We start from the raw sequence: 13,901 nt of genomic DNA on the forward strand, positions 1-13,901 counted from the left end.
CCTACCAGTCAGTTGTCATTTTCCAACTATTGGTTGTTTTTAACTCCCTCATAGTGTCACTCTTTTTCTAGTTAGGAATTAATTTTCATTAACATAGCCAGACTTTTATAGTTTCCTGTGTGACAAAGACATAGATAATGTAAAGGACCTTCCAGAGGCAAAGGGTTTAATATAAATACTATAAAATGTTGATACCCACAAAGGGTATCAAGTCAGACTAGAACAGTGAAATGAGAGCTATGTTAGGACTCATGAGATCAAATCCTGATTCCTGGCTCTACCATTATTTAACTGTGTGACCCAAGGGAAAATCACTTAATATTCCTGGCCATCAAGTTTCTAATCTGTCAAATGGGGATAATAACCCCCTATATATCATTATTAGCAATCTGCACACTATACATGACAATATTTTATATTTATGTATGAATTCAAGGTTTACAAATCATTTTATATAATAGCATATTGTCTTTCCCCAACTTTCACTTTCTCCTAATCTTTATTTTCTTTTCAGGTTTTTCCTCTGACCTCACTTTTTAATAAAATGACTTCCTAGAGACAGTGACTTTTATTTTGTCGTAGTATTCCCATGGTTGTAGGCACTTTTAAAATGCTTGGACTATTTCCTTCAAAAAAAAAAAAAAAGAATAAGAAGAAAGGAAGGAAAATGAATGATGGTTGATTGCCTGATTTCTCCTCAGATTCTGTCCTGCCCTTCTGGTATCCTCTTCATACGGGGGTGGGGGGTGGGGGGGGGAAATCTCCCCCCAACCTAACAGCTGCTGAGCAGCGCAAAGGGGTTCTCTCCTCCCGCCGCCCGAGGGCGCTGTCGCTCTGGGCCGCACCGGGCCGGGGCCACGGGTGCCCTTCTTGGCCCGGCAGCCGCGGCAGTGTCTGCGGCGAGGCCGGCGGCGGGCGGGTCCGCGAGGAACCGGAAGTGCGGGAGCCGCCACCGCCGGGAGCCGCGTTCGCCAGTGTCGCTCTCCCGTCTGCCGGCAGCTGAGGAGCCGCTGGGCGTCGAGACAGTCGCCGCAGCCGGGACTGAAGTCTAGGGAGGGCGGGGCGCGGCATGAAGCGGCGGCGGCCCCGTCTGTAGGGCACGTCGGGACCGGCCGGCCGGGCGGGGCTGAGGGGAAGGTGCAGTATCCGCCCCCACCCTCCAACTCCCGCGGGCTCGGGACGGGGCGCCGCGGCCGGGGGCCTAGAGCCCTCTACGCCTCCTCCCGAGCCCCTTCCCTGTCCCCGGCCCCTGCCCTTCCACGCTCCCTCACCCAGGTCAGCTCCCTGCCTTCCTTCCCTCGCACCAGCCTCTCCCTCCGTCCGCCCCTTGATAACCTCTTACTCCGGAACGCTAACAGTCGCTCCCCCATTAACGTCCAGTCCCCTCCCCCAACCTCTCTTCGGTCACTCCTCTTCCCCAGCTTGCCCCTTCCTGTCCCACCTCCTACCCAATGAGAGCGCTGCATCTGTCCGCCTAGGCTGCTCCATCCGAAGGCTCTTGGGGCCAATGGGGGAGGGGAGAACACCCCCTCATTTTCTCCCGCTCCTCGATTTCCTGGGCTGGTTTCCTGGTCAGATCCCTGCCGCGTCCACCTATTCCTTTCCACCTCCTCCCGTAGGCCTCTGTCTTGCATCCTCAGGGGAGTTCGAGATGGGGCTTGCTGTTGGTTGCCCCTTTAAAGATATCAGTTTGATGGCCCATTTCCTAACAACTGAAGGAATTGAGACAACAAAGACTTTGTTTTCTATAAACTGTATGTCACCTTTGTGTTAGAGCTGTCATGACATTTTTAAGATCTTTGCCGGCCCCAGGATTACTTATTAACCTTGCATCTTTTTCTACCTCCCTTGTAGCTTCCTAGTTAGCCTCAGGTATCCTGGCATTGAATGCATGTTAAATGCATGGACACATTTAAAATAATAGTTCTTACGTTTACTTCTCTCACCACCCCCAGAGTTTCAACACCAATCTTGATAAATGACTTTTCATAACAAGTAACTTTAAATGTATGTAGTTTAGAAATCAGGAAAGAAGCAGAGGAGTTCTTAACCTGGTAGCATATTCCCTGCTCTCTATTAAACTCAACCCCTAAAACATGTCACATTTCCCATGTCTAGCAATACTTAAAGCTTTCTGGTGCTTCTTTCTTTAATCATAGCCCACAAAACAGGGCCGCCTTATTGATTAGCTTGATAAACCTAATCCCTTTTTAATTAATTGAATCATTTATCCAAAAAAAGGAAAGGGAGACAAAGAGAAATAAGATGATCTTGTGGCAGTCTTTTTCAATAGAAGATAAGTAATATGTAACAGAATCATGATGCTGTCTTATTTTTGTACATTTTTTCAAGAGTTCATGAATATCAATAAAAGTACTTTAAAATTGTAATATACACATATAAGGCACTTACATTACCTTTGTATAAATAGAATGCCATTTAACTAGATTGTGAAATAGACATTTTATTTATTAAGAAAAGGAACAACTGCAGACTCTTACTGCATCCTGATGGATAACAATTCTAGGAATAACACTAGGAGAGGAGAAGAGTGATTTACATAAGGAATCTTCATACTGCTGGATTGTAAAACAAATATCATTACCATATTTACATACTTTAAACTACTTGTATTCAGTGACCAGCACTCATAGGTGAAGGGAGAAAACATCCTGGTGAGCAGAGAGTAATAAGATTAAGAGGGATCTGTATGCAGAGACATCTCTTGGAAAAAAAAACTTTTTGAATGTGAAAATAAGAAGAGATAAAATTAGGTCCTTAAATGGTAAAGTAGGTGATTAGTGGCAGTATGAATAGCTCCACAAACTTTAGTGTTGACTTTAACATTTTAAAAACTGTTGCTAACTTAAGGCAATCTAGGAAATAATGGAAATATGTTAGAGAATTTATTTTAAAAATAAGATAATAGAGCTCGACAATTTCATTTGGGCAGAAGAAATATTAATAAGTCAGAAAATGGGAGCAAAGCTGATAACATTAGAAATGGTCAGACAGCCATGAGAATTAACTAGCTGTGTAGTTGTGGACAAGTCAATTAACATCAAAGCCTTAGTTTTCTCTGTGAAATATACTACTTACCTCACAGAGATATGAGGAAAGTGCTTTGTAAATCTTAATAAATGTGATATAATAGAGGCTGCATGGTTAGAGAACTGATTGAGAAACCAGGAAAATTCAGGTTCCAGTTTTACCTCTGACATACTTGACAGTGTGACCTTGGTCAAGCACTCTCAGTCCTCTAGGCAATTCTTTTAAGTTTAGGGAATGGCCTGATCTGTAATAGCTGAAGGAGTTTGCTCATCCAGAAGTTCCTACCTCTGGAATTACCACTCTGGGACCTATGCCTTTTATAGAGCTGGCACAGTACAAATACATTTACTTTTTTGTATCTTATTCCTATATTTTCATATCATTGCTTAGAGAATGAACTTCCATGTTGTTAGGTTTGATTTTAGGCTTTAGCTAAAACTAAGAAGCACGATTTTAAGGGATAAATTGTTGCTTGTATTCTATTCCACTTAGAACTGAACTGAAGTTGTTAACAATTCATAGAAAGTAGGCCACCCCCATTAGATGGGTAAGCCACTATTATAATACACTGCTGTGTATTCCTATGTATTCAGTAAGTATTAATTGAATTAAATGACATGAATTCCCTGCTGAGTTGCTTTGGATTTTAATTTGGATCTAGAAGTGAGTACTTAGTTGCTGTACTATTTTTGAGTACATGTTGTATAACTTAAAACAGAGTTTCTAATCGGTTTCTCTTGGCATTCATTGAAGTATCATTATATTATTTCTTTGTAGCATGTGGGAAGACACAGTGTCCTAGTAGCAAGAGATTTTTAGACCCAATTTAGGTGCTATGCAGGTCTGGCCTTATGGGTAGAAATACACTGCACTTTATAAACCACTTTTTGTGGCAATTCTTCACCATAAGTTTATGATAATTTGCAAAACTGATCATTCCACATTTAAATCTTTTATTAATTGCACTCTGGTGGTAGAGTATAACTATGTGATATGTATTCATTTACATTTATGGATTCAAAACCCCCAAATCCAAATACCTATCAACCAAGTGACAATAGCTTTGTATGTAGAGTTGTTTATATAGTTTCTTTTTATGGCAACTATTATCAGTGAGTACTAATTGTTCATGATAAATTCTTTTTTCTGTAAATTTTTCTGCTATTAACTTTACAATTTTAATTTAGGATTAAATATTGGAATTGATAACATTAGTTCTGGATTTGTGAAAGAAGTAAAGAACTTTGCAGTTTACTATAAATAAGTTAGTGTGCTATAGTGTGAAGTTCATTTTCAAATAGGAAAAAGTGCCTTTCAGATTTTTATAATGTTTGTCGAAAAATATTAAGTACCTTGTTTTACATGTGATTGTTTGAAAGAAGTGTATTTCCTTCTAACTTGATGATGAGTATAACTTGTGCAGTTTATGTTGGCCTTAGAAAAGTTCCCATAAAATACATTTAAAAACTCTAGTTGCTTTATTCCCTTCTTTCTTTTACTCCAGCCTAAATGCTAGATGAGAGCAGAATTCTACAAGTAAATTGTGAACTAGCCAGTTGAACTTTTTGTCACCAGGGTTTCATCTGAAAATATGAAAAAAAAATTGAAATAATGTTATCTAATGTATATGTTTTGTGGCAAATTACCAGTATTAAATGGATGGTAGCAAAGTGCTTGAGAACCTGGGATAAAAAGCTCCATGTAAGTAACAGTTTTTTCTTCTGTTTCAGTTGGTGGTGGTAATTTGACTCAATTCTAGCAATCTTCATTTGCCAAATGTATCTTCCCCTCCCCCCCTTTTAATGCTAAAGCACTTAATAGACTGCACATTCAGCTTCACCACTGATTTGATGCCAGCTCTGGGAAGAAGACTAGCAGCCAGTGGGCATGTGGCCCACTTTCTTTCACTGTGGGAGATGAGTTAGAATTTTGGCAAAGCATGTCAGGGAAACCTTTACAGAAAGTTCCCAAGGGGATATCTAATGAATGTATAGAACAGACTTCACTTCGATTTTTAAAATAAATAATAAATCCAACTTTTAAAATGAACAAAGAGGAGGGGAAGCTATTGATCTTATTATTCATTTCGGCTATCATGAAAGTTGCATCTTCTTTTTTTGACTTATTTTTCATTCCTGTTAGATTCTCATTTTGACCAATACAACAAAACAGAAGCCTTAAACTGCTACTTGTGGCTTACTTTTCCAGGAAAATGCAACATGGCAGCAGCAATGGAAACTGAACAGCTGGGTGTTGAAATCTTTGAAACTGCAGAGTGTGAGGAAAATGTCGAATCACAAGAACAGTCTAAATTGGAGCCATTTTATGTTGAGAGATATTCCTGGAGTCAGCTTAAGAAACTGCTTGCAGATACCAGGAAATACCATGGCTACATGATGGCTAAGGCACCACATGATTTTATGTTTGTAAAGAAGAATGATCCAGATGGCCCTCATTCGGACAGGGTCTATTACCTTGGTGAGTTCAGTTACAGGTTTTCTAATTCAGATTTCAATTACAAGTTTTCTAATTCAGACACAGAGAATTTTATGTCATATTTGTACTTAATAGTTTCTTGAAAAAGAAAAAAAAACTTTTTTTAGATGAGAATTGTAATGTTAGTGGATCCTTTCTCCTTTTCTTATTTTTTATGGATTTGAAACTTTAAAATTACAAATAGACAAGGACGATCATTTCATATAAGAACTTTCATGTAGTTTTAAAATAAATGCAGTAACAAGAAATTACTTTTTTCTAATGCCAAGTGATTATATATTTCACTGGAGGTGAACTTTACATTGTTTTCATTACTTACCTTTAGTTACTAATTTTTCTTTTTCTAGCCTGACTCTATTCTTGGTCTTTTCTTCCTAAGTCCACAAGAAGAAGACACTAAGTGTAAGATCTACCCAGTTTAAACATTCTATTTTCATCTATTTCTCCAAAAAAAAAAGCTATACAATAATCCTTTCATTAATATCTTATTAAGAGATTTATTATCATATGTATATTTACATAAGGCCCCCATACAAAAACAATAACAAAAAAGAAATATTTGAAATGCACTCAGGTTTATCCTTTGGATATATAATTTTGATTTTATAACTCTTCTTTTAAAGTCATATCAGAAGTCAAGAACACCTAGGTTCAGATCCTGTCTCTAATATAACTTAGTTTTTCAACTCTGGAAGAGTCACTTAACTTCTGTTCCCCAGACTACTTTCTGTAAACTGTAAGTTTTAGAATAATTATCAATCTGTATTAGTAAATAAGAAGAAATTCCTCTATTCAAGCTCCCAAAACGATGAAATCACAGTAGAAAAAATAAATCATTTCTGGCCATACAAGTAACATGCTATAAAGCCAGATCCTTTTATCTATTCTGATACTCATTCCACTTACTTATTGTAAGCCGATACTTATTGCAGCCCAAGTCTTTTTTCTTGAAATTAGTATCTGGCTCCATAGTCAGAATTGGCCCTTCTTTGCAGTCTTTGTTCACTAAAAAAGAAGAAGAGTTCGGTCAAACAAATTTTCTGAAATTTTGGTGGATTGGATCAAAAGGCATCATGGAAAATTGAATTTTGAGCAAGTTTAGGATTAATTATGATAGGCTAGGTAAAATATATATTCTTATTTTATAAAAATATATATTTGTTTTCAAACAAATAATCTGTGGGATGCAAAAAGAAAAGACAATATAAAATGATTCCAAAAAGTGTCCTCATTTGGGAAAAAAAGTGAAGGATTAGCAGTTTTCAAAAACAGGAAAGAATATCAGAGTGTCTTGAATTTCCTGACTTCAAAGCATATTATAATGATTCTTATAAAAATATCTGATGCAGTGGAGAGAGAGAAATATATCACTGAAATACAATAGAGATTCCAAACATTGAACCAAATATATACAAAAATTAGTATTTGACAAGTCCAGGGAAATACAAACTGAGGTAATTACTATTTAATATATATATTCAGAAAACGCTTTAGTTAAGAAATAGAGTTAAACAAATTTCTTTTTTCCCCAAATTTGTTTGTGAATTTAACAAGCATCAAAGAAAGTCATTTCTAGATTCAAAGAAGAACTTTAAAAAAATTTGTATATGGGAGCAGCTAAGTGACCCAATGGATAGAGTATAGACCCTGAAGTCAGAAGGACCTGAATTCAAATCCATCCCTAGACACTTAACAAGCTGTATAACTCCGAACAAGTCACTTAGCCCCTTTTGCCTTGCCAAAAAAAAAAAAAAAAATTTATATACGAAATTAATGATTCTCAATTATGTGTAGCATGTATTAAATTTAACAAAGTAGTACATTGCCATATTTCCTCTCAATCTACAGGACCTTTCTACTTGTGTTTATATATATTTTTAAGGGTTTCATAAGCATTTTTCTTCTCTATTTTTTGCATCTCTCACATCTTCCTAATTACCTTCAGTAGCCATTCACTTCCCTTATCTCCCACAATGCATGCCCTCTCTTGTAATATTTTAATATAATTAAGCAAACCAGATTCAAACATTGGTCATGTTTGAAAATACCTCTCATTCTGTACCTACTGTCCATCACCTCTCTGCCAAGAGACGAGAAACATGATACTTCATTTATGTCTTTTGAAGTCATATGTGATCTTTGCCTTGGTCAGAGTTCTGAAGATTTTTTTGAAGTTATTTACATGTATTGGTGAAAATATTTTTATAAGTGATAAAAACTTGACATCTAAGTATTCTAGGGAACTACTAAAAATATCCAGACCAGCTCCCAAAATAAAAATGATCATATGGTAAAGGCAATTTATAAAAAAGGAAACTCAAATTGTTAATTATCACTTGAAAGAGTGTCCAATCTTAACTACTAATCAAAGAACTTTAAATTAAAACACCTTTGAAGTACCAATTCATTTCAAATTAGAAGGGGAATAAGCATTTATTAAGCACTTCTATGTGCCATCTTCTTTTGTTGACATTTTTTAGGTACTCCTATAAAAAGTGCTAGCAACGAATTGTGTGTGTTTTATAGACAACGGCCATTTTTAATGATTGTTTCCTTAGATAAAATAAACTTTATTATTGCCTTTTTAAAAATAGTTTCTCCATTTGCAGGAAGAAGACTGTTTAATAATGAGAAATTACTTTTTTTCTTACAGCCATGTCTGGTGAGAACAGAGAAAATACACTATTTTACTCCGAAATTCCCAAAACCATCAACAAAGCAGCAGTTTTAATGCTGTCTTGGAAGCCACTTTTAGATCTTTTTCAGGTAGGAATTTTAAAGTCTCTTTGATATATATTTATGTCTCTTTGCATACATGAATAAATTGTCTCTGATGTATATAATGTTTATATCTCTTCACTTATGTGAATATATTTGCAAACATGAATTTTAAAGTTTCTTTGATATAGTATGTTTATATCTCTTCATATATGTGAATAAATTATTTTAGATCAAGGGTTCTTAACTTAGATTCCATGAATCTTTTTTTTATACTTTAATATCTCAATGTTACTATAAGTGATTTCCTTTATAATCTTATATATTTTATTTAAAAATTTATTCATAATTTAAAAACATTATTCCAAGAAGGGTTCCATAGGTTTCACTTAACTACCAAGGGTGTCCATCACATACAAAAAATGTGAAGAACCCCTGATTTAAATATTGAAATTATATTCTTTGTCTGTAACAGATTTTAAGGGTTTTTAAGTTTTTATAGTTTCATGTGGTTGGTCTTTTTTATTCCTAACAAAATGTGATTATATAAAAAACTTTATTTAAAAAGCATTTTATATTATGAAGTGACTTTTCTTCTTAGTGCCTCATTTTCTTTCTAAAAATTTCAGTCTTACAGTACTCAATAATGTACTATGTAGATTACCTCAAGATTTTTAAACTTCTTCCTTTGTAGAGATGCATTTTTTTCCACCTTAACTACATTGTATTTCTTCCCCATCAGTTGGTATTCTTATTAATATTAGTGCTACTTTTGCATCTAACTAACATTGTTTGCCTTTAAACTTATGCAAAATTGAAAGCATTGTTTGTCTTAGGTGGAGCAGGGGCAAAGAGACAGTGTGTTGTAGTAGATAGCTGCTTCATAGTCATTAATTAAAGTCCTGATTCTAACAGATACTAGCCGTGGGACTCTGGGCAAGCAGCTTAATATCTCAATGCTCCCAACAACTTTGCAATAATACAAATATAGAAGTTGATGTTCTGTATTAGTGAAGAAAATTTGCTCCTTGGGAGTTCCCCATACTAATAAAATTACAGGTCTAGACACACCTTTTCCCCCAGTTATTTTTATACATGCATACATAATTGAAAATGCCTGAAGAATAATAATCTTTGTGTGTGTTTGTTTTTAAGCATGAAACCATATCTTTTAAGTTTTCATTGCTTCTTCTCTCTATCTATAAAGTAAGTTGTATGAATAGCAGGAAAAGCAAAAACAATACAAGGAAAGAAGTTACCTATCATATGTCAGGCTCTTGATATTGAGAATTAATTAAAATATGATAATGTTTTGAAAAACTCATTTAAAATGGATTAATTAAGCTCTCTTCTTATATTCTTAACTTCTATTATTATTCCTAATTTTTTTATTTTTTATTTATTTCAAAAGATATGCATAGTTTTCAACAGTCACCCTTGCAAAACCTTGTATTACAATTTTTTCTCCTTTCCTTTCCCCTATCCTCTCCCTTAGATAGCAAGTAATCCAATATATGTTAAACATGCAATTCTTCTATGCATATTTCCACAATTATCATGCTGCACAAGAAAAATCAGATCAAAAAGGAAAAAAAATTATAAACACCCCAGTGCCCAGTACAATGCCTATTCTACATATAGTAGGTGCTAAATACACAACTGCTAAATTTATTTGTTTGAAGATAAATAGACTTAGTTTATTTTTATGTCATGTTTAACATCTTGGCTTATTCTTTCAAATATGTGAGTACATGTTTTTAAAAAATAAATAGAAGATCTGGACTGAAATAGATCATTCTCTCATACAGTAATTAACAAATTAAGTCTAGGTATAATTTTATTACATAAGTAATTATTATTGTTTTTTAAGATTTTTGGTTATAAATATAGGCATATAAATATTAACTGTTCAGCAAAGATTTGTAAAGTACCTATTATGTGTAGACCACTTGCCAAGTTCTAGAAATATAAAGAAGATAAAAGATACAGTTCCTGAATTCAAGGAATTGACAATTAAATATCAAGAAAAATCAAGAGATTTGCAGTTCAAACAAATGATCACATGCTCACTACTCTCTTCCTCGATTGGGGGAAAAAAATTGCAACAACAGCAGCAGATAAGATTTAAGAATAAGGACATAAAGGGCCTTTTTTAATGAATGTTTTTAGCCTCTTCTTCCTAAGGACAATATCAGGTTGAAGTTTTTTGGGTTTTTTTTTTTTTTTTTAATATTACACATGTGGTAATTAATAACAATTTACTGGGAAAATGTTTATATTTTAAAATTATCATTAATGTGTTAATGATTTTTTTTTACCTTGCTTTATGCATGTACTTGTGAGGCACATTAAGTGCCAAAATATTTCTACGTATAGACAAAAACCTTATATATCTTCATCATTATTAGCAAATTTATTGAGTGACTAGTTTGTACAAGATATTGCACTAAACTCTGGAGGAGATATAGAAATAAAATTTAATCTCTAACTTAAGGAAGCTATATTGGAACAGAGATATATGTACATATATATAAAATTGCATAGTAGTATGATTAATACTAAATTATGTAGACAACAAATACTACAGGAATTACATGTAAGAAAGATAACACTCTGAAGTAGGAGGATTAAAGAACTTTTAATGGAAAAGGCCAAACTTGAACTGACCTTCAGTGATCAATAGGACTTGGCTAGAGAGGAAGGAGAGCATTTCTGGTGGGGACAGTGTGTGAAGGCCAAGACCTGGATATAGAAAGGAATAGGTTGTATGCAAAGATAATAAGATTAATCAATATAGTAGAATATTTCTTTTAAGGGAAGTCTAGGTAATAAGGTTTGGAATAGTAAATTGTGGAAGAGCCTGAATGCCAGCCTAAGGAATTTGGACTTTTATCTTTGCTCTCTTACACACATATAACAGCCAAATGAGGAAATATCCTTTACTGAATAACATTATAATAGAGATCTTGGTAAAAGATGATTTCAAGGTACTCAAGCTATGTAGGAGCATTCAGATTTGTTCTTGGAAACTTGGAAGTGCTAAACTTATTTATTTTTGAAATCCATATTGTATCGATAAATATCAAGAAGAAAATTTGAAAATAGGTAATACTCCTATTTTTTTTTTCATTAGGCAACCCTGGACTATGGAATGTATTCTCGAGAAGAAGAATTATTAAGAGAAAGAAAACGCATTGGAACCATTGGAATTGCTTCTTATGATTATCACCCGGAAAGTGGAACATTTTTATTCCAAGCTGGCAGTGGAATTTACCATGTAAAAGATGGAGGTCCACATGGATTTACTGTAAGTTTAAATGTGCTGATTATTAAAGGTTTGGATTTTGTGGTGGTATTGGTTTGTTTGCCTTTTTTAGCACTGAAGTATTTAAGAAAGTAATTTTATCAATTTTATTATTTTTCTGAAATGCAATGAAAAGTTAATTTTTTAAAAATCTTCTTTTGCCTTACAATAACAAATTCAGATACTTCAGGTGTCAATGAATATAAACAAGAGGAAGAATATTGGTATTTTATTTTACAAGCTTATGAATTTACATAAGAAATCTCTCCTGGGGAAAAAATACAGATATTCCATTTTTAAAAATTTGTTATCTATAATATACAATATGCTTATTCTAGGGACTCAGGGAAATATAAAAATAAATAAGACATAAAAAAGATATAGTCTACTGGAAAGATTAAAAATGTACACAAAAATAGAAAACAAATGAGAATATGAATGCATATAATAGCTAGAAAGCTTTGAGAACAGTTCCATTTATTAAGTATCTAGAACAGGAAGGATGCCATGGGTAGGTGCTAATGATACAAAGTAAGTAAAATAATCCCTACCTTTTGCGAGGAACATATCATATATGTAGATAAGTAATGCAAGTTAATTTGAAAAGGGAAGAATAGTAACACCTGAGGAATAAAGATAGGAAGTAATTTGTTCATGTTGCTATGTTGATCCTGCTAAATTTTAAATATTTTTCATCACTGAATAACTTAAATGTATATTTTCTTTTGTTCAAAAGTATCTACCTTTAAGATGTAAAATTTAAATCTTTAAAAATAAAAATTATATCCATACTATGGAAAAAATGTGTCAAAATAAATAAAAAAGGAAGCACTTAAAAATCTGATTACTTATTTAAACATCAATAGTCAGTTTTTCTTGAATAAAATTTTACCCTTTTTTGGCCTCCTTCTCTTTCTATATAATCTCCCCTGGCAATTTCTTCCCTCCTTAGTTTTAACAATTATCTATAAACATTCCAAAATTTTTATCTCCAGTCCTGACCTCCCTTCTAAGCTTTAGACCGATCTGCCCATTGTCTTTGTCCCTATATCTCCAGCACAGTGACTGGTACATAGTAGGCTCTTAACAAATGCTTGTTGATTATCTAGAAAACATTATTCATTCCTTAGGGAACCATGAGAGGTTTTTGAGAGCTGAAGTGCTCATCAGACTTGTATACCAGAAAGACTGGTACGGTAATAATATGTAGGATGGATTAGAGGGGAAAGAGACTTGAAATGTGGAGACTGTTTAGTAGGCCATTACAGTAATCCAGGTGTGGAAAAAAAAGGGGGAGGTGGTTTGAATGTAAAGGAGATTACAGGGGTTGAATTATAGGGCTTGGCTGCTGATTTGAAATGAAGGGAAAGGGAAGTATCAAAAGATAAATTTAATGAAAAATACTAACCACTTCTAGAGAAAGAATGATAGAGTCTGAATGCAGAATGAAAAATACTTTTTTATATGTAGTTGCTTTTCTTGTTTTGTTTTGTTTTTGGTCTGTGTCTTCTTTCACAACATGGCTAATATGAATATATATTTTGTATGACTACACATATATAATCAATACCAAATTGCTTGCCTTTTCAAGGAGAAAGGAAAGAAGGGAGGAGAAAGAGAATTTGAATTCAAAATTTTAAAAAGCACATGTTAGAAATTATTTTTACATGTAATTGGGGAAAATAATTAATTTTTAAAAAGATAAATGTAAAATTGTAAAGCATGAAGGACTAAAAGAATGGTGGTGCCATTGATAGAATGTTTTAAAAGCATGTTCGACTCCTATGTTGCTACTATAATACTCCAGCCTTACTTCTCATATTGTTTCTCTAGTACTGTTTAATTTAAATTCTTGCTGTCTTAGATGCAAACTGTGTATTCATACTACCTTCCTTCTGAACTCTCACTCTGTTTTCATTAGTCTTATTCTTCTCCAAGTCCATTTCAATCTGTTTTGTCCAATTCCTAACCTGTATTCTGTATTCCCCTGATCTTTAGCTACCTCTCCAAATTGCTCTTTTTTGCTTGATTCAAAACCTTGATTTCTATTTCATCCCCCATCATAATCCTCAAGGATTTCATTTTTCTTGTTGATCTGTAACATCCTGACCACATAAATAAATCCTCTTATCTTTTTCCCCTTTGTCCCATCCTACCCCATTTCGAAGCTTTTCTTATTTACCCCATTTCAGCCACCTTTTCGTGGGCATTCCTCAAACTTTATAGTTACATGGAAATGCACCATAGGGTTATTCTGAGAAAGTTACTTTGCACTCTTAAAAATGCTACACATATATGAGTTTTCTCAAAATTCTACTATTCACAATCTCTT

The 13,901-nt window shown here is 34.1% G+C and overlaps 1 protein-coding gene across 4 annotated transcripts in view; it reads left to right on the forward strand.

The window, feature by feature from the left end:
* The first annotated feature begins 1,049 nt into the window (after positions 1 to 1,049).
* DPP8 (dipeptidyl peptidase 8) overlaps positions 1,050 to 13,901 on the forward strand; it is a 63,600-nt gene continuing 50,748 nt past the window's right edge. Inside the window, exons 1-4 of one of the 4 annotated variants that reach the window (XM_051980840.1) lie at positions 1,050 to 1,137; positions 5,260 to 5,529; positions 8,201 to 8,313; positions 11,399 to 11,572. In XM_051980840.1, the coding sequence (XP_051836800.1) occupies positions 5,271 to 5,529; positions 8,201 to 8,313; positions 11,399 to 11,572 (546 nt within the window). In that variant the 5' untranslated portion in view covers positions 1,050 to 1,137; positions 5,260 to 5,270. Of the gene's footprint in view, positions 1,138 to 1,190; positions 1,276 to 4,658; positions 4,753 to 5,188; positions 5,530 to 8,200; positions 8,314 to 11,398; positions 11,573 to 13,901 lie in introns of those variants that run through there. The other 3 variants (XM_051980839.1, XM_051980838.1, XR_007951039.1) reach the window with 3 other exon arrangements.

The sequence above is a fragment of the Antechinus flavipes genome, chromosome 2 (assembly GCF_016432865.1).
Source record: "Antechinus flavipes isolate AdamAnt ecotype Samford, QLD, Australia chromosome 2, AdamAnt_v2, whole genome shotgun sequence".
Taxonomy (NCBI): Eukaryota; Metazoa; Chordata; class Mammalia; order Dasyuromorphia; family Dasyuridae; genus Antechinus; species Antechinus flavipes.